The sequence below is a fragment of the Rhinolophus hipposideros genome (genome assembly GCF_964194185.1).
Source record: "Rhinolophus hipposideros genome assembly, chromosome: 13".
In the NCBI taxonomy this organism is placed as follows: Eukaryota; Metazoa; Chordata; class Mammalia; order Chiroptera; family Rhinolophidae; genus Rhinolophus; species Rhinolophus hipposideros.
Window position 1 is genome coordinate 45,616,889 of NC_138059.1, and position 25,751 is coordinate 45,642,639.

A 25,751-nucleotide genomic window follows, 5' to 3' on the forward strand; every position below is an offset into this window, starting at 1 on the left:
GAGGAAAAGATACAGGAAATGTAGATGCACCACTGGAGGACACTGAAAAGGTAAGTCAAGGAATGCTCATTAATTTTATAAAAACTTTATGTTGGTAGCAGGGCAAGTTCATCTACTACTTAGTACCCTTAATTTAACAAAAACAATTCTGAGAAGTAGAGCTCATTTACTTCAATGAAAATATATGAGGTCTCAATTAGAGGCAATTGAAAGGAAGGGCAATAGAAATGTCTTGAGTCAGTCAAGTTGACATCACTAGAAATTATGTGGGCAAGAGACAGCCAAAGACCCAAATGTGAGGAAGAGTTTGCCAACAAGTAGTTCTACCCATGTAAAATATCCGGGCCTTAGTTTCCTTTAAAAATAATGGAAACATGCCCACCCCTCCACCCCACACTGACTTTACAGGACTGGTGGAAGCAAACTTTCCAAAGTTGCTTTGGAACACACAAAACAAACAAACACAAAACAAACACAAAACAAACTTTCAAAGTTGTAACCAAATATAAAATACTAATTATGCTTTTTAATCAATTCTCAAAGTTAAAAATACAAATATATATTTCTACTATATAAATACAATTATAGAGCAGTAGATAAATATATTCCATATATGATACATACTATGAATATAATGTACCGGTGGTGCCAAAAACATGTATACACATGACTTGTATTCATCTTTTGTTATCTGTATATATTATTACAATTTTCATACAATTTTTTCTTTTCTTAAAATGTGTATATATTTTTGGCACCCTCTGTAGTATGTAAAATATATATAGTACATAACATTATAATAAATTCCATAGTATAACAAAATGTAGAATTCCTTCTAAGTTTTAGAATTACATGAAATAAGTTTTACTCTTCTTCCATGAAGAAAAAGCCCCAAAGTAGTACTCCACCCATTTTCCAAAGAGAACTGGTTCTCTGTCATGATTTGTAGTGAGTGCACTATCACCTTTCTAACCCAGACACATATGCCAGAGCGTGCACTGGTTCTGGCCTAGAGCACAGTGCACTTGAAGAGAGCAAGCAGGTTCATGGGTCTGTCCTAAAGCACAGCTTCCCATGTGTAAGCGACAGAACCTGGGGTTGAACTTGCTGGAAAAAATAAAACAATACATTTATTCCTAAGAAATTTAGTAATTATCTCTAGCCTACAGGTACAGTTTATTGAAAAGCCTGGGTTCACTTCTTTCCTTTAATATCACAATGATCTGAGATCATTCAGACTTAGGAGACCAGCAATTTCTTATTAGTTATATACTGAAATAAAACAACTACATTATTTCTTTAAATATTAATAAGATTTGTAAATCTTAATTGAAAATCATGTTAACAACAATGGTGGTCATCCAACTCTTCTTTATTTCTTTTAAATGGACTAGAAAAATAAAAATATAGTGAAATAAAAAAAGATGCTGGGAAATTCCAAATTTACTTCTTCTATACCGTTTGACTATCATTTTTTTTCTTTCCTTCTGTAAATCTTTGAAAAATGTATAGCCATAAATTACCACTGTCACACAAACGATCTGTAATGATTAATGAACATTTTTTTGCATGTATTAAAAACATATTGGGCAACTCTGCCTGCGGTGTGGTGCGGAGCGGGGGCACCGGGTGGCCACGCCTCGGTGGGACCATGGAGCTTGGAGCGCAGCCCTGGTGTCGGCGGTGGCACCGTGGACCGGTGAGTGCGGGCTGCGGCCGCCCGGGCTCCCCGGTGCCGGGCCCTTCCCTGCTTGGCTCCGGGCCGCGCGGCTGCCCGGGGGAGGGCAGGCGCGGGCCGGGCCCCCGCAGCCCCGTGGCTAAGTGAAGTTGCTGCATCGCGCCTGGTGAGCTCGGGCAGGCGGCGGGGCCCACTGCGGGCCGCAGCGCCGCCCCGCGTCTCGCCGTACAGCCCCGCTGCACCCTTCTTGCTGGCTCCCAAGCCGACCGCGGCTTACCGCCGTCGCGGCCCGGCAGCCGTTCTCACCCGCGCGGTCTCCTGGCCCTCCGGCCGCGGCGCTGCCGGTTGCACGCTATCCCGCTGCGGGGCAAGCGCCCGCCATCCCGGATGCAGGTGGCGCCGGGGCCTCTGCTCAGGCGCCACGGACGACGCCCGGGGCTGCCCTGCGTCCGGCACCTTCACATCCCTCCTGGCTTCGCGCGCCTCTCCCGCGTTTCTCCCAGAACCGCGTGCCCGCCGCCCTGGGGTCCGGCCCTCTCCATCCTCGGCCTTCCCCTCCCCGCGCCTCTGCGCCCCAGGGCCCCCCGCGCCTGGTGCCCCCTCCTCCAGGGCTGCGGGCCCGCGAGGCTCCTGGCCTCGGTAGACAGGTTCGGCTCTCCGAGTGCAGGGAAGGGGGTCGGGAGACGGCGAGGGGCGCGCCGCAAGACGGGACAAGGCTGCGTGCCTGGGAGCCGCGTTGCCTGGATGGATCGTCCCCGGGAGACTTTCCTGGGCGCGGCGGCGGGGGCCGTGGCGCCTGGCTCTGGAGCCTCCTCCGCGTCAGAGCTTCAGCGAGTGGAAAACCTTTTCCTCTCTGTGATACTTACAGACAATGGCGATTTCTTCTTGATTTAGCCTCTCTGCAAGGGACAGTTCCCCAGTGGAGACCAGAGACCTTAATTATTAAGAAACTACGCGATGGGTTTAAAGATGAAGGATCATCTCATTGTCTTAGATGCCACGGGGAGGCATAGGAATTCTTTCTCACTTGGCGATTCATTTAAAATGCGCAGTTACTGCCAGCATTAATTGGTCTGCTACAGCTTCTAGGCCTTGACTCGGAGTTCAGCCTCCGGGACCGTTTCTCAACTTTTTCCTTGTGAAATGTTCCCATGGGCCAGTTCTTAGGATGCCCTCTGACCTCCTGCAGCAGTGAAATCGATCTACAGATGGCTTCTGTTGGTCCACAAATGTTTGACTGCCTTACTCTGCATAATTGCAGTTACTGGTGATGACTGTTGGTAGGACCACGTTCCTGTTGTCACAGAGCTGGAGAGGTAAACCAGAGTCCGCTGTCTGCTAACTGATGGTGAACTTGTTGCCCGGGAGCCATAGAGCATGTGCCGTGTAGCCATGCAGTGCTCACAGGTGTGTCCCAGCTGTGGCGCGCAATCTTTTACATGTCCTGTAAGCACTGTCGTTAGGTCACGGCCTTTGCCCTCACGATAGCCATCCACGCCGTCTCTGCGCCTGCTGGCCACCGTCCCGTGGATTTCGTCATCTTTGGTCTTTGAGTCCTTTTTTCTAGCACCTGGAAGCTCTGTTGGATTTTTAGAAGTTGTGCTCACTGAAGATTTTATTGCCACGCTAGAGAAGTTCCGTTTTACTTCCTCTCATAGCAGCCTCTTGCTGAGCGCCGTTACCCATCCTGTGGATGTCAACAGTCCCATGAAATTACACTGCATTATAAACGAGTGGGTGTCACTGACTGAACTGGAATCCATGGGGCTGTGTTTTATCAGTGAGATGGATGAAATGGTGTGTGTTCTTTGCACATACTAGATCCTCAAATAGTTTTTCATTGACCGCGTGTTTTGATCCAGGACCATGTAATCAGCCCAACACTATCACTATGTAATTGAAAAAATGGTCTGAGTCATTTTGCGCTACTAACATCATCGTTATTTTTCAGCTTCCCCCAAATCTGTACGTGACACATTTGCTTTTGGGTTTTGTTTGTTTTTGTTTTGCCGGTTTTGCTATGTAGTCTCGAGTTACCTAGGCAAGTTTCAGCTCTGAATTGGCTTTGTAACTCTTTGCTGGGCCGTATTCTTGCCTCAATTGAGAATTAATGCTTATGGAGAGGCACATGAATTTAAATTGCTCGCTGTGGTGCAGGGAAGGAACAATGTCTAAACACTTAGGGAAAAAAGTATCTAGTCCAAATTGAAGGATGACGTTAACCAGAAAGGTTGAAGCAGAGCGAGGGAGCAACTTATGCTTATGTTGTACCATTCTGAGGGGCTGCTGCACAGCTAAGAATGAACAGACTTTTTCATCTCTTCAAAAGTGAGATCTTAATTTGGGGGAGGGATTGTTATTTTCCAATACAGGATACAGGTCCATTTTCAAAAGAAATACAAGAACACATTTTGTGTTATAACCAATCCTATAGAATTTAAAGCGTATCTTGGTTCTCCATAATATTTGTGTCCCATTTTTGTACATCGTTTAGAATTAATTATCCTGGTTTTTGACTTAAAACCCAGAAATATACAGAAACCCTCAAATTCCTCAGTTACCTCTCTTCAGATTTTAATTGCACACAGCAAACAACATTGTTTCTAAAGGCTTTACTAAAATGTGAACTGTTCTTTGAGATTGTTTTCAGGGAGGAAATTTATTAAAATGTTACTCCTTTTAAAAAATTGGCATTGTAATTTTGAATGGTTACAAGGCTTATCAATGATAATGAAGTTCATGCCTGAGACGTAATTAAAATTTTCATAGTTTCAAAAAAAACACAAAAAAACATATTATTTGTTACATTCATCTAAAAGATGGAAAGATCACATTTTAAATTAATTATGCATGTCTAAACTACTGGTAAAGCAAAACCCATTATTTATAGGACATAAAGATCACCATACCTGGCAATAAAGGAACAAATTTATAAAAGAGTTCTATGGATTTGTGTCGACATTCTGTCTGGGGCCTCCCACAATGGGCTAAAAGCCACTGGACCACATCCAGTAAACACAATGATGCCGCAGGTGGAAATCCTCTATATGGAGAGAACACACAGTATATAAAGTGCCCCCCAATAATTCACATTTAAGTGACCCAAGAGTCTATAAACCATAAACTCAATATTGCCACACTGATATATGTGGAAACCCTATTAAAAAGCATTTAATATCTTTTTTTAATGTGTCATCATTAGAATACAATCAAAATGTCACAGGTTAAATAGGTTCTAAATACTGCTTAGCTTCATTTTCTTTTTTGGGGGGGAGGGAAAAATTTACAAGCATTTCTTAAAAGAACAACACCAAGTATTTTCATGTTTCCTTTTCATTGTACTTCAAACAAAAAGAGGTTTAAGATCTAAAGCAGTGCTTCTCAAATTGTGGTCTCTAGACCAGCTGCATCAGTATTATCTGTAAACTTGGCAGAAACACAAATTCTCAGCCCCACCTCAGACCTAATGAAACAGATTCTGACGGCAGGGCCTAGCAACCTGTATTTTAACTAGACCTCCAGGTAATTCTGATGCATGCTGAAGTCTGAAAACCAATGATTTAAAGAGATGTCACAAATTAATGTTAGAATCTGGAAGAAGCAATTTTTAAAGAGGTCATATTAATATCCAGTCCACATGGGATAATACTTTTGCAGAGTGGCAGCCACCAGCAGACACCAGAGTTCCCTGCACAGATCTGGAGAGGCTAATGCAGGGCACATTCCCATCGAGTCTGAGAATGAGAACTTGCTGGGATGGAAATGAGAGCAAAGACTGGAAACCACCGGTCAATAACACAGCCTTGGTTTTGAGCAGCTTCATTTCATAATTCTGTAATTCTATGTCTGTCAAAATCCTACTATTTCAGTATTTCAGTTCTTATATTTCAAATTTACTCCATAATAGTTCATGCATGTTGCAGTTAAATAATTCCATGTCAAATCTGTATTCGAATTACTTCAGGTAAAATAAATTCTCAGATACAAAACTAATTTCCAAATTGTATCCACTATCCCAACTGAAACAAATTCTTATCTTATGTGAGAGTTTTTCAAAAATAAAGCTTTTTTAAACATCTTTAGAAAACTTACTCTTCATACTTCCACACATTCCTTGTTCAGAAAATTAATTCTTACACATTCCTCCCAGATTCTCCTTTTTTAACTGAGAATTAGGTGTACATTGGGGGAAAATAAAAGAGAACTGAAGCAATATCACCTACCGTGGCCAACGTCGTTTTTTTGCTTCATTTAAAGAAATATGCTTTTTTTCAATGATACGCCTTAGGTGATCAATGGTATCACAACACTGTTGAATTGTACCTGTTATCAAGTACAAAAATATTATTTCCAAAGAAGACATACAACAGATTATTACTAAATTAGTATCATAGGTGTTTGATCTAATTTTTTAAATTAGAGGTAATTTTACAATGAGTTAATATATTTTCATCCCTCAGAATATAAAATTTAAATAAATGATTTACATTGCACGTCCAAACCCAAAACAAAGCACACATTTAAGACTACAGGATAGCATAGGGAACACTCACCCATACAGCAAATACCACAACTAATGAAAAACTGTTCCATCAGCGCCTCCAGCCCACCAAAGCACAGCCTCATGTAATAGTTTTGCAACGGAAGAGACTTTGCAGGTATTACAAAACCCTGTGCACTTGAATTTAAGGCTATTATTTAAGGGGTGTAAGTTACTTGACCTCCCCTTCTTCTCATGTAGGTTAAACTCTACAGCTTAATAACAAAGCTACTGTAGAAGGAGAACAGAAATAAAATAGTAAAACCATCTACAGATGTCTAGGGTTATTTAGGAAAGGAGCCTCACACAACTTATTTTAACCTCTGTTAACAGCAGTTTCCTTTCTATGTTTTTTAAATATGGCAGTGATTTTTAAAAGAGTAAATTTTCACTTGTTGAGAAAATTCACCTATATAAAAAATCTAGACAAACAAAGCAATACTAATTTATTTGATGGACTAAATTTTAAGCATTTTTGCCCATAGTAGGGTATCAAAAAGAATAATGGAGCTCAACTTGTCTTTTTAAAAAATAAACAGAAACCAAAATCTGGTAAGTGAAAGAGAAGTTCTGCCAGCACACAGCTATGTGACCTAGACCAGTTGCTTACATTGTGTGGGCCTCCGTGCCTTGACTAGTGTGGAGACTGAATGGGAAGATCTCTAAGTCTTCCAGCTCAAAAACTCCATGATGTTCCTAAGAGCTTCTGGACAAAATTTAATTATAAGGATCATCATTTATTATTTTCTTGGTTATTTTAGCCTATTTCTAACTGAATACATATTCATTACAAGATTATGATAAAGCTATTTTGACCATAAATGAAGAAATTATATATATTTATGGTCAAAATAGCTTTATCATAAACCTTATTTTCTATTTTCTAAATTATCATTTGTGAGTTGAGAGACACTAACTACATTTCAGTGGTTATTACATCCAGCGTTTTTTATGTTGTACAGTATGTATACACTTTCACAAGTGTCAATACAGCAACTGGCTGGCTTCACTGGAACTGACAATAAAATTGTCCCACCTGCCCTGGGTGGGATCACTGACTAACCAGGGATCCAACCTCAGTGGCCATCAGGGATATATGGTCTTAGAAGAGGAGAGCATGGCAGACTATTTTACAAACTGGATTTGAGGCACTACAGGGGCATATCTCCCCTTTACATGTATCACCCTGAATGGGAGACCTGAGGAAAGTACACCATCTTGGAAGGCAACAGGCTTAAACCTTGAGTGAAAAAGACTTGTGAAGCAAACAAAATTGGCATGCACTCCAAAGACCACATAAGACCTACCTAAGGATTTCTCATCTGTGTGTGCTAAGGCCAGACTTTCCATATACGTGACCAAGGCTTCAAATACAAACTGTTCTACCAGAGAGTCTTCTTCCCTGTAAAATAAAGAATAGTGATCCTCACATACGAAAACAATAAAGCAGAAATGACAAGAAAAAAAAAGGAATGTTATTAAATACATTAATTAATTTTGTTTTGTAAAATGGTTCAAATGCTTTAAAACATAGAACAACCAAAAATACTTCTCAAAGAAAACTTAAGAGTAGACCAGACAATATAAACCAAAAGAGGCAGCACTGGCTTTTTCTCTGTACATAAGTATCCCTCCCTCTACCTCCTACATCTGTGCAATTGCTCATAGCACATAACCTTACAACTGCTATTCTGACCACACTTCCACACAATTCATTCAAATTAAATGTATAGAAAAGGAGATCTGATACTGCATCCATATTCTTTTAATATAAAAGGAATATTCAAAGCTCTCAACCTATCCAAAAATAAGTCAACACCAACAGTAAACTTGAAGATTTTACAAGCATATCCAGTACATGTAAATAATTAATTCAAATAACAACATTCGTGGACCATCCATTTATACAGAGTAAACTCATGGGTAGGCCAAGGAGAGGTTAAGATCTCTCACTGAAAAATGTGTTCCTTAATAACATAAGACAGTAAATGATTAAGTACAAAATGACAAAATGACAGGTATAGGCACTAAGTCTACAGGAGTTCAGAGAAAACAAAGAGTTAAATGTTCTATTTGTGTGAAGGGCTAGGTCACTGTATCACCCACTGGGAAGGAGCACTTCTCTGTAAAAAATAAAACTAGAGCATGGTGTTGGAGGACTTAGAACAGGAATTGAAAACTGGTATTGGGTTTGGCAGGAACATTATCCTAATTTGTTTTTTAATTTGAATACCAGGAGGGGCAAGGCCTCTCAGAGTTCCACAAAGTCCACATCTACCACAATGTTGGACACCCAAATCTGACACTGAAAATAAAGGCTGTTACCAACAAATATGGAAGCAAGATGAAAAACATAGCAGGCAAACCAGCAAATCTGGAAGGTTTGTTTGGAAGAGCAATTTACAATAAGACTACAAATGTTAGAGTTGAAATGTAGAGGTCTGCAAAGGTCAAAGTACAAGTGTTTTTATCTTAGATACCAAAACCAGTTAATGTAGGGAGATAGACAAATGAAATGACAAAATGATACTCTAAAACCGTGCTCTCCAAAGAAAGGTGTGCAAAAACAGTTCTTTAGCATGCAGAAAGGAAACATAAGAACTTGCTTTTATATTATCCAACATGTAAGATCTCAGAAGATTTATCTGTCATGAAATTTTTGTCGAAGAGCCACTTAGAAAGTAATCTAACAAATTAGAGTATCCAAGAAAAAAACAAGAGAAAATGAAATCAAAGTCCAAAAAAAGAAAGAAGTAAAGGGGACACGCAAGAGGAATGTCAACGAGATCCAATTATGGAAGGCAAGCAAAAACCCAAGAAAGAGACTTATTGATAGCTATCTCCACCAGGATACACAATATAGGTTTTTCAACCTAGACGGAAGATCCAGGTAAGCCTGACCCAAATTCCTCTATTTAGGAATTTAGCCTATATACCAGGCTTACGATGATCATGTGCTTGAAGTTTTTCTACAGTTCATGTTAAGCCTGGGTCAGCTGACAGTGCTCATTTATCCCACAAGAAATAGTGCTCTGACCTGCTCCTGACAGGCAAGGTAAGGGCACTGAGAACTGAGAAGCAGAAATTAAAGGGCAGTCCCCACCCTCTGATATTTCTCCACCATTAGCTGCTGGTCTACTTCACACCATTTCTGGACAGCTCTGCTTCCTAGGACTAATGATAGACCTGGTCAAAGAAATATAATTCCTTGGAACGGGCTCCTGTAATCCTTCAGGAAAGCTGAAGCCAGTCTCCATTCAGCAGAGTCTCCCAGGTTCCTTCAATGAACAGTGAAAACACACGGCCACATCCTTTTCACAGTCTTCTCTATGCTTACTCTCTACTTTCCAAACTCAGAATTATTCCATATAGGGTACATTTTAAAATAATAAAACAAAAAAGACGGGGAATGGAACAAGTAATTTAAAACTCAGGAGAATGATTAACTCAGGCAGGGGAGGTTCTAAAATACAGAAAATACTCTATTTCTTAACCTTGGTGGTAAGTATGCAAACATTTCTTTTATCGTTTTCCATTAAATTAACACATCTTTTTAAATAAAAGTATAATTGATATATGACATATTAGTTTCAGGTGTCCTACATACTAATTCAGTATTGTATAAAATAACAAAATGATCACCACAATAAGTCTAGTTAACATCCATCACCATACAGTTACAAAAATTCTGTTCATTCTGATGAGAACTTTTAAGAACTACTCTCTTAGCAACTTTCAAATATGCAATACAGTATTCACTATAGTCACCATGTTGTTCATTACCACTGTCGTAAATTTGTTTTATAAATAGAAGTTTATACCTTTTGACCTTCTTTATTCATTTAACACAAACCCCTACTACCTGCCTGTGACAACGTTGGTGTTCTCTGTATCTGATCTCTGTATCTATGACCGCCACTTTTTTTTTTTAGATTCCACATACAAATGATATAATACATTACTTGTCTTTCTGTCTGACTTATTTTATTTAGCATAATGCCCTCAAGAGCCATCCATGTTGTCACAAATGTAAATATTTCCTTCTTTAGAGCTGAGTAATATTCTGACATGTGTGTGCGTGTGTGTATAAAACACATCTTTATCCATTCATCATCCATCAATAGACGTGGCTTCTAGGTCTCGGCTATTGTAAATAATGCTGCAGTAAACATAGGGGGTGCAAATATCTTTTTGAGCTAGTGCTTTTGATTCCATTCGCTAAATACCTAGAAGTGGGATTGCTGAATCCTATGGTACATCTATTTTTCATTCTTTGAGAAACCACAATACTGTTTTCCATAGTGGATGCACCAAATTACAACCCCACCAAAAGTGCACAAGGGTTCCATTTCTCAACAATCTTGCTATCACTTATTATTTCTAGTCTTTGTTGATAGCAGTCACTTTAACAGGTATAAAGTGATATCTCAATGCGGTTTTGATTCGCATTTCCCTGATGACAAATGATGTTGAATATCTTTGCATGTACCTACTGGTCATATATCTCTTCTTTGGAAACATGTCAATACAGATATTCTGATCTTTTTTAATCGTGTTCCTTCTTTAATTACTGTTTAGTTGTATGAGTTCTACATTAAATACATAAATTCCAAATATTTTCTTTAAGTTGTCTTTTCATTTTGTTGAATGGTTTCTTTCCCATACAGCTTATGGTTTGGTGTAATACCCCATGCTCAGTTTTAATTTTGAAGTCAGATAAAAAAAATCATTCCCAAGACTGATGTCACCCAGCTTATCATCGAGTATGTTTCTTCAAAGACTTTCATGATTTTAGATTTTGCATTCAACTCTTTAATCCATTTTGATATAACTTTTGTGTAACTGTATAAGAGAGTGATCCTGTTTCATTCTTTTGCATGTGGCAGTCCAGTTCTCACAATACCATTTACTGAAGACATTATCCATTCTCTATTGTATATTCTTGGCTAATTGTCCTAATTTAATTGACCATATATGGATGGATTTCTTTTGGGGCTCTCTGTACTCTTCTATGGATCTACGTGTCAGTTTTTACGACAATATCATACACTTGAAAATACTATACCTTTGTATTACACAGTAGTACCTCGGTTTTCTAATGACTCTGAAGACAAACATCTCAGTTTATGAATGCTGTAAACCCGGAAGTAAATGCTTCGGTTTTTGGACACACATCAGAAGACGAAATTGTCATGGGGCTTCCACTAATTGCAAGATCCTGAGGACTACCTGTTGGCTGTTTTCGAATGTTTCAGAAATCGAACACTATTCCGGATCGGATTATGTATGAAAACCGAGGTACCACTGTAGTTTGAAATTAGGAAAGTGATACATCCAGATTTATTCTTTGTTCTCAAAATTGATCGAACTATTCGAGATATTTTGTAGTTCCATACACATATTAGGACTGTTTGTTCTATTTATGTGAAAATTGTACTGGACAAATCTCTTGCAGTCAAAATAGCACATTAGGTCAACTAGGTGCTAAGCTCCTCAAAAGATCCAATCAGAATTACAAGAAAATTATGGAAAAACTATCACTGAGAACTACCTGAAGATTAGGTGAACACAATTCCTATAGCTGAAGGCCTAAACAAGAAGCCACATTGACACTTGGAGGAAGGGCACACACGCTGAACAGGCAGGATTCACACTCATGGTGTGGTATTAAGAAATGGAAGTAATTTCTTCCTTTTTTATTGCCATGTTTAAAAAATGTCACAATTAACCAACTATAGAGCATTCCATATAACTACAGGAAATATACATTCTTTCTGAGTACATATGGAACATACTTTAGGACAGACCATATCATAGGTAATTAAACATGTATTAATTTAAGAGTGAAATCTGACTAAGCATTTTCTCTCATTATAATAAAGTTAAATTAGCACTCAACAACAGAAGGAAGATTAGGAATCAGAAATATTTCTCAATCAGCAACTAATTTAACAACACATTTCTAAGTAACCCTTGTATCAAATAAGAAATAAAGGAAATCAATAGTATTTTGATATGAATAAAATAAGATTATAGCATATCCAAATCTGTGATGTGCAGCTAAAGCAGTGCTAAGGAGAATTTATATCTTTTAATGCCTTAAGAAAGATTCTATATCGGTAGTCTATATCTTCACCTTAAGATCTAGGAAAGAGTAAACCAAAAGCAAACAGAAGGAATGAAATAATAGAGTGAAAATTTGTAAAATAAAAATCAGAAAAATGGCAGACAAAAATGAATAAAATGAACAATTGGTTCTTTGGAAAAGTAAAATGAAACTAAAAACTGTTAGCTAGATAATCACAAATAAAAGGAGATAGCACAGTTCATAAGAAAGTACAAGTCAAGACTGCAGGATAAGTAAATTCTGTGCTAGTAACCTCCTACCACATCAGAATTATAACTAAATTAGGGAACAACAAATAACTGAGGACAGAACAAAGAAGGAACCTCTACACTTGGAGGAGGGGCAGACACGCTGAACAGGCAAGATTCACACTCATGATGTGGTATTAAGAAATGGAAGTAATTTCTCAGGTGCAGAGGTACCCCCTCAGGACTGTGGGGTTCCAGCCCCACACTGAGTTCCACAACCAGGGGCATTGCCCGTAACATGCGGCTGTGAAAACCAGACGGGATTTCATCCGAGAAAAACTAAGGACGGCGGGAGACTGAGGCACAGGCCTTAAAGGGACTGCACACAGACTCACACCATCACAAACTCACGCACTCTAAGCTCCAGCTTAGAGCAGGGGCAGCAGCTCCAAAAATGCCAGGGGTATACGAGGAAGAACTAAATTCACTAACTTCAGGGTCAGTGCTGGAGGGGCAGGGGTAGGAGCAGCTCTTTCTGGGGACAGAAACACTAACAGGCGCCATTGCTCCTTGGTGGAGCTCTCCTCCCACCCAGGCGGACATCAAATTGGAGCTCTGCAACAACCTGGTTAACATCATTTGCCCTGCCCTGGTGGCTCCCTGAGACCCCACCCCACTAAACTAGCTCACCTAGCCGGAGCCTCTTCCAGGGGCTCCTCCACATAAGTGGCCTGCCTCAGCTTGGGCTGCAGACTTTCCTGAAATCTCTCAAGGTCCAAAACGCCAAACGGGCAGTGGCCGGCTTTGGCATGCCTGTAGCTCTTACTAAGTGGCCCAAGCCCAGCACAAGTGGCCACCACTCTAAACTTACACTGTAACTCCCAGCAGGAGGCCCCAAGCATAAGCATCGGGCAGTCTAGGTCTGGAACATAGCTTCAACGAAGCAGCCACAAGCCCGGCACAATTAGCAGCTGGCCTCAGCTCACATCGTAGTGCCTACCAAAGGGGCCCATGCCCAGCATAAGTGACAGCCGGCTTTGGTTTGCAGAATAGCCTCTCCCAGGCACCTCCAAGAACAGCACAAGCGCCAGCAACCGCAGATCACTTTGTAGCTTCTACCAACAGGCTCCAACTCTGGCACAAGCAGTGGCTGACCTTGACCTGCACCAGAGCAACTCCCAAGAGGCTCCAGAACCAACACACACAGTAGCAGGCTTCAGATCACACCAGAGCACCACTTAGGCAGCTTCACAAACGACACACCCAAAAGGTGGACTCGATGGAACCAGGGACTCGATGGCTAAAGGGACTCCCTCTCTGGGGTCAGTCCTCGCATCAGAGCTTGTCCGCTGTAGTCACAACCAGTCCCCAGCCAGACAGCCTGAGGGTCAACGCGACCGACTGACATGCCAACGGTAATTGACACTCAACTGCAACAGGAGGGAACACAAACCTACAAGGTGGACACCCCTGGAGCACCAGGCTCAGATGACCAGGGAGACGGCACCACTGGGCTCCACAGGACACCTTCTACATAAGGCCCCTTTGTCAACATTGGGAGACGTAGCAGATCTACCAAATAAATAGAAACAAATACAGGGAGTCAGTGAAAATGAGGAGACAGGCAAACTTGTCCCAAATGAAAGAGCAGGACAAAACTCCAAAAGGAACTAAACGAAATGGAGAACAATCACCAGATGCAGAGTTCAAAATATGGTTTAAGAATGCGTAATGAACTTAGAAGAATAAGTGAACTCAGTGAGAACTTCAACGTAGAGATAGGAAACATAAAAATGGAGATTGAAACATTTTTTAAAAGTCAGAAATGAAGAATACAGTAACTGAAATGCAGAATACGTTAGAGGGATTCAACAGTAGTTTAGATGAACCAGAAGATCGAATCAGCAATCTGGAAGACAGAGTAGCAGAAAACACCCAATTGGAACAGCAAAAAGGAAAAAGAATCCCCCAAAATGAGGATAGTTTAAGGAACCTCTGGGACAACATCAATCATACCAACATTCGCATCATAGGGGTACCAGAAGGAGAAGAGAGAGCAAGGGATTGAAAACCTACTTGAAGAATTAATGACTGGAAACTTCCCTAACCTGGCCAAGGAAATAGACATACAAGTGCAGGAAGTGCAAAGAGTCCCAAACAAGACGAACCCAAAGAGGCATACCATAACCCACTCCAGGACACACCATAATTAAAATGCCGAAGGTTAAAGACAAAGAGATCATCTTAAAAGCAGCAAGAAAAAAGCAGTTGGTTACCTACAAGGGAGCTGCCATAAGACTATCAGATGATTTCTCAACAGAAACTTTGCAGGCCAGAAGAGACTGGCATGAAATAGTCAAAATGACGAAAAGCCAGGAACTACAACCAAGATGGGTCTTCCCAGCAAGGCTATCATTCGGGAATTGAAGGAGAGATAGTGTCCCAGACAAGAAAAAGCCAAAGAAGTTCATCAGTATACTAAACCAGTATTACAAGAAACGTTAAAGGGACTTCTTTAAGAGCAAAAGGAGAGATAAAAAACGTGAATAAGAAATCTAGGAAAGAAAAACATTCTCACTGACAAAGGCAAAAACGTAGTAAAAGCAGTAGCACATCCAACTATAAACCCAGCACAAAGGTTAAAAGACCAAATTAGGGAGACCATGTGTAATTATATCAATGAACTTAGGGATACACACAAACACACACAAAAAAGGTAAATCAGAATGAAAAAAAAACAAACAGGGAGAGGGTCAGTAAAGATTATAGTGATCTTACAATGTGTTCAAACTTAAGCAACCATGAACTTAAAATAGACTGCTATAAACATACCTTGGTATGTATGAAGCACATGGTAACCACAAATGAATAATCGGTAAGAAATACAGAAGAATTAAGAGAAAGGTATGCAAACATAACACGATAGGAAGTCATCAACATACAAGAGGAAAGAGCAAGAGAATAAGAAAGGAACAGAGATGAACTACAAAAATAATCAGAAAACAATAAAATGGCAAGAACTACATACCTATCAACAGTTATTTTAAATATAAATGGACTAACGGGCCAGTCAAAAGATGCAGGGTGGCTAAATGGATCAAAAAATCAAGATCCGTACATTTCCTGCCTACAAGAGACCCACGTCAGATCAAAATACACAGACTGAAATTAAAGTAATGGAAAAAGACATTTTATGCAAATGGAAACAAAAAATAATCTGGGGTAGCAATACTTATATCAGACAAAGCAGACTTTTAAACAAAGGCTGTAACAGGAGACACAGGGCCTTGCATAATGATAAAAGGATCAATCCAGCAAGAGGATATAACTCTTGTAAACATCTGTGGACCCACCTAAGGGACACCTAAATATATAGAGCAAATATTGACGGACATACAGGGAGAGACTGACGGTAAGGCGATAATGGTAGGGGGCTTTATTTAACACCCCACTGACATCAATGGATAGATCATCCAGACAGAAAATCAGCAAGGAAACAGTGGCCTTAAATGACACATAGGACCAAATGGACTTAATTGATATTTCATCCAAAAACAGCAGAATATACATTCGTTTCATGGGCACGTGAAATATTCTCCATAGAGTATATGTGAGGCCACAGAAAAATGTATCAATGAATTTAAGAACGAAATCGTATCAGGCAACTTCTCTGATCACAATGGTGTGAAACTGGAAATAAATTACAAGTCGAAAATGAAAAACACACAAACCCATAGAGGCTAAATAACAAGTGACTAAACAATGAGTGTGCTAACAATGAGATCATGGATGACATCAACAGATACATTGAGACAAATGTAAATGAAAACATAACAACTCCAAAGCTATGGGACAGAGCCACACCAGTTCTATTAAGAAAATTGATGGCAATTCAGGTCTACCTCAAGAAACAGGAAAAATCTCAAATAAGAAGTCAACCTCACACCTAAAGGAAATAGAAAAAGAACAAAGCAAGCCTAAAGTGAGTAGAAGGAAGGAAATAATAAAGATCAGAGCAGAAATAAATGAAATAGAGTCAAAAAATAAAAATACAAAAGATCAATGAAACCAAGAGCTGGTTCTTTGAAAAGATAAACAAAATTGATACTCCTTCATCCAGTTTCATTGAGGAAAAAAGAGAGGGCCCAAAGAAATAAAATCAGACAAGAAAGAAGTGACAACTGACACCACAGAAATACAAAAGGCCTGTATGAAAATACTACGTACAGTTAAATGCCAACAAACTGGACAACCTGGAAGAAATCGACAGAAACATACAACCTTCCAAGACTGAATCAGGAAGAAACAAAATCTGAACAGACGGATAACTACTCGTGAAATCAAATCAGTAATCTAAAACCCCTAAACTACAAAATTCCTAGACCAGAGGGCTTCAACGGTGAATTTTACCAAACACTCAAAAAAGAAATAATACCTGTTTTTCTCTAACTACTCCAAAAAGATTGATGAGGACAGAGACTCCAAAACTCATTTTACAAGGCTAGCATTACCCTGATATCAAACAATACCAAGACATTTAATATATACATATATAATATAGATTATATATAACATATATATAATATAAAAAACATAATACAAAGGTCCGTCAATTAAGTTCGTGAAGTCATCCTACAAAAAGTACCACATACCTCATTGCTGCATATCACTATGTCCACCTTCGAAGTACTCCCCTTGGGAAGCTATGCACCGACACCAACGCTTAGTCCAACCTTGAAAGCAATTTTGGAACTCTTTCTGGAATGGCCATCAGAGCTGTCATGGCATTACCCTTGTCCTGAACGTCATCAAAATGTCTTACTTTCAATTTTTCCTTTATCTTTGGGAAATAAGTCACTCGGAGCCAGATAAGGTAGTAGGGAGAGTGTTCCAATACAGTTATTTGTTTACTGGCTAACAACTCCCAGACAGTGCTGTGTGAGCTGGTGCATTGTTGTGATGTAAGAGCTATTTATTGCTGGCGAATAGTTCAGGTCTTTTTCATCTAACGTTTTCACAAAGCCTTTTCAGCACTTGCAAATATTAAAGTTGGTTAACTTTTTTCCAGTTGGTACAAATTCATAATGAATAATCCCTGATATCAAAAAAGGTTACCAACATTGTTGCCAGAAGTTCTTGGACTTAATTGTTATACATTGTGTGTGTGTGTGTGTGTGTGTGTGTGTATGTATAGAGTGTGACAAAAGAAATGTATGCACATTTTACGAACGGAAACAATTGTATTTAAATTGTAATGCTCAATATATACCGATAAGAAAAGATGAATACAAGACACGTGTACACATTTTCTTGATACCCCCGGTATATATGCCAGTATCCCTGAGGAACACAGATGCAAAAATCGTCAACAAAATATTAGTGCACCGAATTCAGCAATATTTTGAAAAAGATCATACACCATGATCAAGTGGGACTTATTCCAGGGATGCAAGGTTGGTTAACTATGTGTATAAACAATAGGACTCACCACATAAAAAAAAGGAAAAGATAAAAATCATATGATCATATCAATAGGTGCAGAAAAATCATTTGACAAAATCCAACATCCATTTATGATAAAAACTGTCAGCAAAGTGGCCTTAGAGGAAACATACCTCAACATAATAAAAGCCACATATGACAAATCCATAGCTAACAACATACTCAATTGTGAAAAGCTAAAATCCTTTTCTTTGACCTAAGGAACAAGACAAGAACTTCCACATTCACCACTTTTATAGAACGTAGTATAAGTAGTGCTAGCCAGAGCAATTAGACAAAATCAAGTAATAAAAAGCATGTGAATTGGAAACAAAGAAGTAACCTTCATCGGTAGATGAAGGAATAAAGATGGGATTCATATATACAACAATGGAATATTAGTCAGCCATAACATAGAGAAATGTTACCACCTGTGACAACATGGATGGACTTAGAAGGTATTAGGCATAACGAAATAAGTCAGACAGAGAAAAATAAATGTTATGTTATTTCACTTATATGTGGAATCTAAAAAAATACATGAAAAAACAAACGAAGAAACTCATAGATACTTAGAACCAGTTGGTGGTCGTTTGATGGGAAGGCATTTGAGGGGACAGGTGAGAAAGTTTAAAGGTTTTTAGAAATACAAATTGTAACTAAAAGTGTCATGGAGATGTAAAGTATTGCATAGGCTATATAGTCAATAATATTGTAATACCTATGGTGTCATATTCATACTAGATTTATCAGATAGATGCATGTAAAAAAGTGAAACTAGATTAGTTTCTTACACCATATCAAAAACAAACTCAAACAAATTTAAAGCCTTAAATGCAAGACCTGAAACTCTAAAATTCCTAGAAAGGAAAAAAAAAGGCAGCAAACTCTTTGACATTGCTATAAACCGTGTTTTTTTAAACATGTCTTCCCAGACAAGGGACTACACCAAACAAAAAAATTTTTTCATCAGTTAGGGAAACTATCAACAAAATGAAAACACAACCTACTGAATGAAAGAAGATACTTGCCACTTATATGTCTGATAAGGGGTTAATATACGAAAAGCATAAGGAACTCATATAATGTAACACTAAAAATTCTAACAATCTGATTTACAAATGGGCAGAGGATGTGAATAGACATTTCTCCAAGGAGGACATACAGTTGGCTGAATAGATATATGAAAAGATGCTCATTTCCCCATGAGGGTAATGCAAATAAAAATCACAATGAGATATGACTTCGCACAATCAATAAAGCAACAAACAAGTTTGGCAAGGATGTGGAGAACAGGGAACCTTTGTACACTGTTGGTGGGATAGCAAACTGGTATAGCCACTATGGAAAATAGTACAGAGGTTCCTCAAAAACTAATAATAGAACTACCACAAGACCCAGCAATTCCACTTCTGGGTATTTATCCAAAGAAATCCGAAAAACTAACACTATATTCACTGCAGCATTATTTACAATAGCCAAGAAACGGAAGCAACCTAACTGTCCATCGATAGATGAATAGATAAAAAAATGTGATACATATATACAATGGAATATTACTCAGACATAAAAGAGAATGAAATCCTACCATTTGTGACAAGATGCATGGACCCAGAGGGTATTACACTTAGTGAAATAAGTCAGACAGAAAAAGAGAAATACCATATAATTTCACTTATATGTGGAACCTAAAAAAGAAAATAAATGAGCAAAGAAACAGAAACAAATTTGTAAACACAGAACCAATTGCTAGTCGTCAGATGGCAGGGGTGCTTGTGGGGTGTGTGAAAAAGGTGAACAGGATTAAGAAGTACAAATTGCCAGTCATTAAAATAGTCATGGGAATGTAAAGTAGAGCATAGGGAATATACAGTCAGTAATACTGTAATAACTAGGTGATACTGTCATAAGTTCTATAAATGTCTAAACACTATGTTGTACATCTAAAATTAATATAACACTGTATGTCAACTATAATTTTAAAATAAATTTCATAAAAGAAAAATGCCATTAGAATTTTGATAGGAATTGAATTTAATCTGTAGATTGCTTTGTGAAGTATGATCATTCTTCTTCAATGTCTTTTATTAATGTCTTGTAGTTTTCACATACATATCTTCCACCTCCTTGGTTAAATTTATTCCTAGGTAGTTTGTTTTTGATGCAATTGTAAATAGGATTGTTTTCTTAACTTCTTCTTCTGATAATTATTAGTGTATAGAAATGCAATAGATTTTTGTACATTGATGCTGTATCCTGCAACTTTACTGAGTTCGGTTATTAGTTTTAACAGTTTTTGTGTAGAGTCTTTACAGTTTTCTATACACAGAGGGTGCCAAAAACATGTATACACATTTTAAGAAAGGAAAAAACTGTATTAAAATTGTAATACTCAGTATATACCAATAACAAATGATGAATACAAGTCACCTTTAACTTCTGCAACTAAAAGAGGTGCTCAAAGTGGTTATCATCAGCATAATTTTAATAAAGTTTTTTCCTTTCTTAAGATGTATATACATTTTTTTGGCACTCTCTGTATAATATGTCATCTGTAAATAGTGACAGCTTTACTATGTTTTAAATCATCTTCTGTACATATAGGTGTCACAATTTCAAAAGATTTAAAAAATAATGAAGTGACTTCAAATTCATCACTTAATACAAATGTGCATGTACATACTCAAAGCGAAATAGAGACTCTGTCTGTCTGTCTATCTATCTATCTTATTTTATAATTGCTCCCATCATCTCTATCAATTTCCACTTCGTGAGAGAAGCAATAGTGACCAAAGTCAGGTTTGTCATTATAAAATTACTTAGTAATCTTGTACCACTACTTAAAAGACCTAATTTCAGGTATAAATTTTACATTTACCTCTGTGATTATTATCTATCTCTCATTCTTTTTTCTTTTTTTTTTTTTAACAGAAGGAAGATTTATTAAAGTAAGACAAAGGTCAGCTGGGCAGAGTCTACAGGGAAACTACTACAAACTACTGCATTGAGTCTTTGGTCTCAAATTTTTTGTTTTCCTGTAGTTGGGGGTGGAGGAAGGTGCTGTAAAGCTGGTTACCTTTGCATATGTTATGTAGATCTAAGTTGGAGCCAGGAGAGTGGATCCCATACAGATGCAAAACCTCTCCAGGTCACTGCCAGGCATGCAAAGGCAAAGTAAATAGAACCACTGAAACTGGTATGCATAGTAAATGTATAGTAAACAGTCCTTAAGGTTTGGTGGAAAGGAGGAAAAGAAGGAAAAGAAAGATTTCAAAAAGTCCCAAACTAAATTATGCTTGTTAAATCGAATTATACCAGAGGTCCAAATCTCAAAATAGATTTAATGCCACCATTACAATCCCATCTTATCAATTAGGACAAGGATAGCCGGGGTGTGGGGCATTATTCAACCCACCAGTCTGCCTCTGGTCCCCAGATTCACATTGGTCCATCATGTAAAATAGTCACCCCATCATGTAAAATAGTCACCCCATCGCAAGGTCCCCCAAAGTCTCAACTCATTACACCATCATCTCAAGTCCAAATGTCACCCAAGTCTCACCAGCTCAAAAGTCCCAGATATCATCATGGAAATCACCAAAATTAGGTATAGTTGAGGTTCTAGCTAAGTAAAAGGATGGGTAGGAAGAAACTGGCATTTGCTACTCCTGTCGCTAAGGGCAGGGGCCTAATTTGCTGCCTTCCCCACCCCCATTAGACACTTCCCCATCAAAGGCCATTCTGGACTGGGGGGCACAGAGCCCCATCTGCCCTCACGCCCACCCTTGCCCAGGACTGTGAGGGCCTCAACTCGTTCTGCACAGGATTCCAATCATCACAAAACCCAAGACTCCAGTCACCCCCAGGCCCTTGCTACAGACGGACAAGTCGAGGGTAAGAGCCCGGGCAGAGGCCATCGACGCCCATCCTCGGTTGCCCTGTGGTCTCCCCTGCATCTCTACCGCCTTCTGCCGATCTCTCATTCTTAAATGCAACCCTCAAGAATGGCTGTTATCTTTCTATCTCCAGGATTTGGCACAATGTCCAGCACATAATCTTTTTCTTAAAAATTTTTTTATTAAATTTATTAGGGTAACATTGGTTAATAACATATGTTTGAAATGTACAATTTTATACTACATCATATGTATAACTGCATTGTGTGCTCACCACCCAAAGTCTAGTCTCCTTCCGTCACCATATATTTGACCCCCTTTAACCTTTGACGTCTCCCACCCACTTCCTCTCCAGTAACGACCATAATGTTGTCTGTTTCTATGAGTTTGTTTTGCTTGCTGCTTTCTGTTTTATATCCCACACATAAGTGAAACAATATGGTTCTTGTCCTTTTTCTTTCTCTTTTTTTTTTTTTTTAGAATTGGGGCTTTATAAAAAGACGAAACTTAATCATTAATTTTTAACCATTTGTACTCCTCCAAACAACCACAAAAGCTTTATTCTAATCTGATGTTTATTCCCAAAGATTACGAAATCTTGTCCTTTTTCGTCTGACTTATTTCATTCAGCATGACAGTCTCAAGATCTATGCAGGTTGTGGAAAATGACAGTATTTCACCTTTTTTCATGGCTGAGTAGTATTCCATTGTACTTCTATGCATGTACCACCTCTTCTTCTTTATCCAATCATCCACTGAAAGACACTTCAGCGGTTTCCATGACTTGGCTACCATGAATAATGCTGGGGTACATATATCTTTATAAATAAAAGTTTTCAAAGTTTTTAGGTAGATACCCAAAAGAGAGTTTGCTGGATCAATATGGTAGCTCTATACTTCCTTTTTTGAGGAACATCCAGACTGTTTCCATAGTAGCTGTACCAATTTACACTCCTACCAGCAGTGCATTAAGGGTTCCTTTTTCTCAACATGTTCTCCAACACTTGTTATTTATTGTCTTATTGAAAATAGCCTAACAGGTGTGAGGTAGTATTTCATTGTGGTTTTGATTTGCATTTCCCTTATATCTAGTGAAATTGACATCTTTTCACATTACCTGTTGGCCATTTGTAGGTCTTCTTGGGGAAAGTGTTTAGGTCCTCTAGTCAATTTGTAATAAAGTTGTTTTATTTTTATTAGATTGTATGAGTTCTTTATGTATTTTGGATATTAGCGCCATATTGTTTGCAAATACCTTCTCCCATTCAATTGGCTGCCTTTTTGCTTTGTTGATAATTTGTTTCTGTGCAAATCTTTTTAGTTTGATATACTCCCAGTCATTTATTTTTGTTTTTAATTCCCTCTCCTTTGAGGTCAAATTTATAAAACTCTCTGTGAGACCAAGGTCTGTAAGTTTAGTACTTATGTTTTCTTCTATGGATTTTATTGCTCAGGTATTGCATTTAGGTCTTTGATTCATTTTGAGTAAATTTTTGTATATGGTGTAGGATAGTGGTCTAGTTTTGTTCTTTTGCATGTGGTTTTCCAATTTTCACAGCACCATTTATTGAAGAGGCTTTCTTTTCTCCACTGTATGTTTTTGGCTCTTTTGTTGAAAATTCCTTGCCCGCATATATGTGGGTTTCTTTGCGGGTTCTCACTTCTGTTTCATTGGTCTGTGTGTCTGTTTTTCTGCCAGTATTATGTTGTGATTACTGTAGCTTTGTAATATAATTTGAAGTAAAGGAGTGAGATACTTTCGCCTTTCTTCTTTTTTCTCAGATTGCTTTGGATATTCACGATCTTTTGTGGTTCGATACAAATTTGATGATTTTTTGTTCTACATCTTTGAAAAATGCCATTGGGGTTTAATGTGGATTGCATTAAATTTGTATATTGCTGTGGGTAATCTGGCCATTTTAACTGTTGATATTTCCAATCCATGAACACGGAATATATCTTTCCATTGCTTTGTATCTTCTTTAATTTATTTTAATAGTATCTTACAGTTTTAAGTGCATAGGTTCTTCGCATCCTTGCTAAGATTCTCCCTAGATATTTTATTCTTTTTGTTGCCATTGCAAATGGAAATGTTTTTTTCATTTCCTTTTCAGTATACAGGAATGCATCAGATTTTTGTACACTGATTTTTTCTTCTGCAACTTGACGGTACTTATTTATTGTTTCTAATAGTTTTTTGCTGAATCTTTAGGGTTTTCTATATAAAGAATCATGTCATCTGAAAAAAAGATAATTTAACTTCTTCATTTCCAATTTGGATACCTTATACTTCTTTCTCTTGCCTGATTGTTCTGGCTAGGATTTCCAATACTATGCTGAATAACAGTGATGTGAGTGGTCATCCTTGTTTTGCGCTTGACCTTAGACAAAACACTTTCAGTCTTTCCCAACTGAGCATGGTATTATATGGCATATGACATTTTTAATAAGTAATGCTAAGTGTATGAAAAAACGACTGAATAAACACCACTATCATCTTAGGTCAAAGACTAATTATCTTTTCTTGAACTTTTTTTTTTTTTTAACTTTTATTTATTTGTGTTTTTTCAGGACCCATCATCTACAAGTCAAGTAGTTGTTTCAATCTAGTTGTGGAGGATGCAGCTCACAGTAGCTCATGTGGGGACAGAACCAGCAAACTTGTTGTTAAGAGCATGGCGCTCTAACCAATTGAACTAAATGGCCGCCCCTCTTTTCTTGAAATTTTGAGACAGCCTTTTCATTGTTGTCCTGGACATAAGTCTTATTCCACTCAAATCCACACTTTATATAGCCATCAGCTATTGAATTTTAGGAGGAAATCTAACCATGCCACACCCTGCTCCTACTACTCCAGGGACTTTTCATCAGTAGAGGTGACCCATGTTTCTTAAGTTGACAAAGACTCCTGGCTGGCCTCACTACGTTCCCTTCTAAGCATCAAACTCCAAGGTCTATACAAATATAAAACGTCCTTATCTCCTTATGTACATTCCTATTTATCTTTACCCCATCCCTCTGATCTGAAAAGCTTTGGCTGATTTCTATTAATCACTGAAGTCTCATCTCAAGTATAAATACTATTGGAAGCCTTCCCTAACCTACTCACACTTGGTTACATATTTCTCTTCTGTGATGCTTTTATGTATTTCTCAGCAGTTTCTGAGGTTCTTGACTGCAAACAGAATTTTAATTCATTTTTTAACCCCCCCAAAATAGCACAGCACCCAGCACACACTTACTAAATGCTTGATATATAAACATATGGACATACAAACGCCAACCCACTTTTCCAAATCACCACTAATTTAAAGAACTTGTTTTACACTCTCGTGTTATGTGCTTTACTTACCTGAATTCCCTGTAGATACTATTGAAGGCAAGTGATGCTCCTAGCCTCTTGAAAGCATTGGGATGAAGTGCAAAGCTGTATAGTCGCTTGAAAAGCGATTTGGTGTTTACGGAACTTCTTTCCTGCTGTTGCGGTGTTGTCTGCTTAATGGACCACTTGAGGAATTCTCGAATGCACCGACCACAAAAATCTCTCAAAGTACTGTCATCGGGGTCCACAATTCCATCCTAAAACAAAGCATTAAATGACAACTGAATATCCTGGCCTGTCTTGGAGCATAACTAAAATATGTTATAAAAATTTACTTAGAACACTATTCAAAAAAATAAACATTAGTAATACTAATCGGATCACCTAGAATCTAGACTAATAAATTCTTTTTGACATATCAAAAACACTATCTTTTAAAGAAATCAAGAAACTGAAAAAGCTATTAAAAAAAGAGAATAATTATGTAACAAAGTAGTCTCCCCTTTCCCTGAAGAAACA

At 38.3% G+C, this 25,751-nt stretch overlaps 1 protein-coding gene across 3 annotated transcripts in view; it reads right to left on the reverse strand.

The window, feature by feature from the left end:
* The window catches only part of PRKDC (protein kinase, DNA-activated, catalytic subunit), a 296,326-nt gene that overhangs the window by 196,175 nt on the left and 74,400 nt on the right, over nucleotides 1-25,751 (reverse strand). For all 3 annotated transcript variants that reach the window (XM_081070672.1, XM_081070673.1, XM_081070671.1), the window contains exons 27-30: nucleotides 25,263-25,489; nucleotides 7,526-7,620; nucleotides 5,902-6,001; nucleotides 4,588-4,721 (exon numbers count right to left, since the gene is read on the reverse strand). In XM_081070672.1, the coding sequence (XP_080926798.1) occupies nucleotides 4,588-4,721; nucleotides 5,902-6,001; nucleotides 7,526-7,620; nucleotides 25,263-25,489 (556 nt within the window). The remainder of the gene's footprint in view (nucleotides 1-4,587; nucleotides 4,722-5,901; nucleotides 6,002-7,525; nucleotides 7,621-25,262; nucleotides 25,490-25,751) is intronic.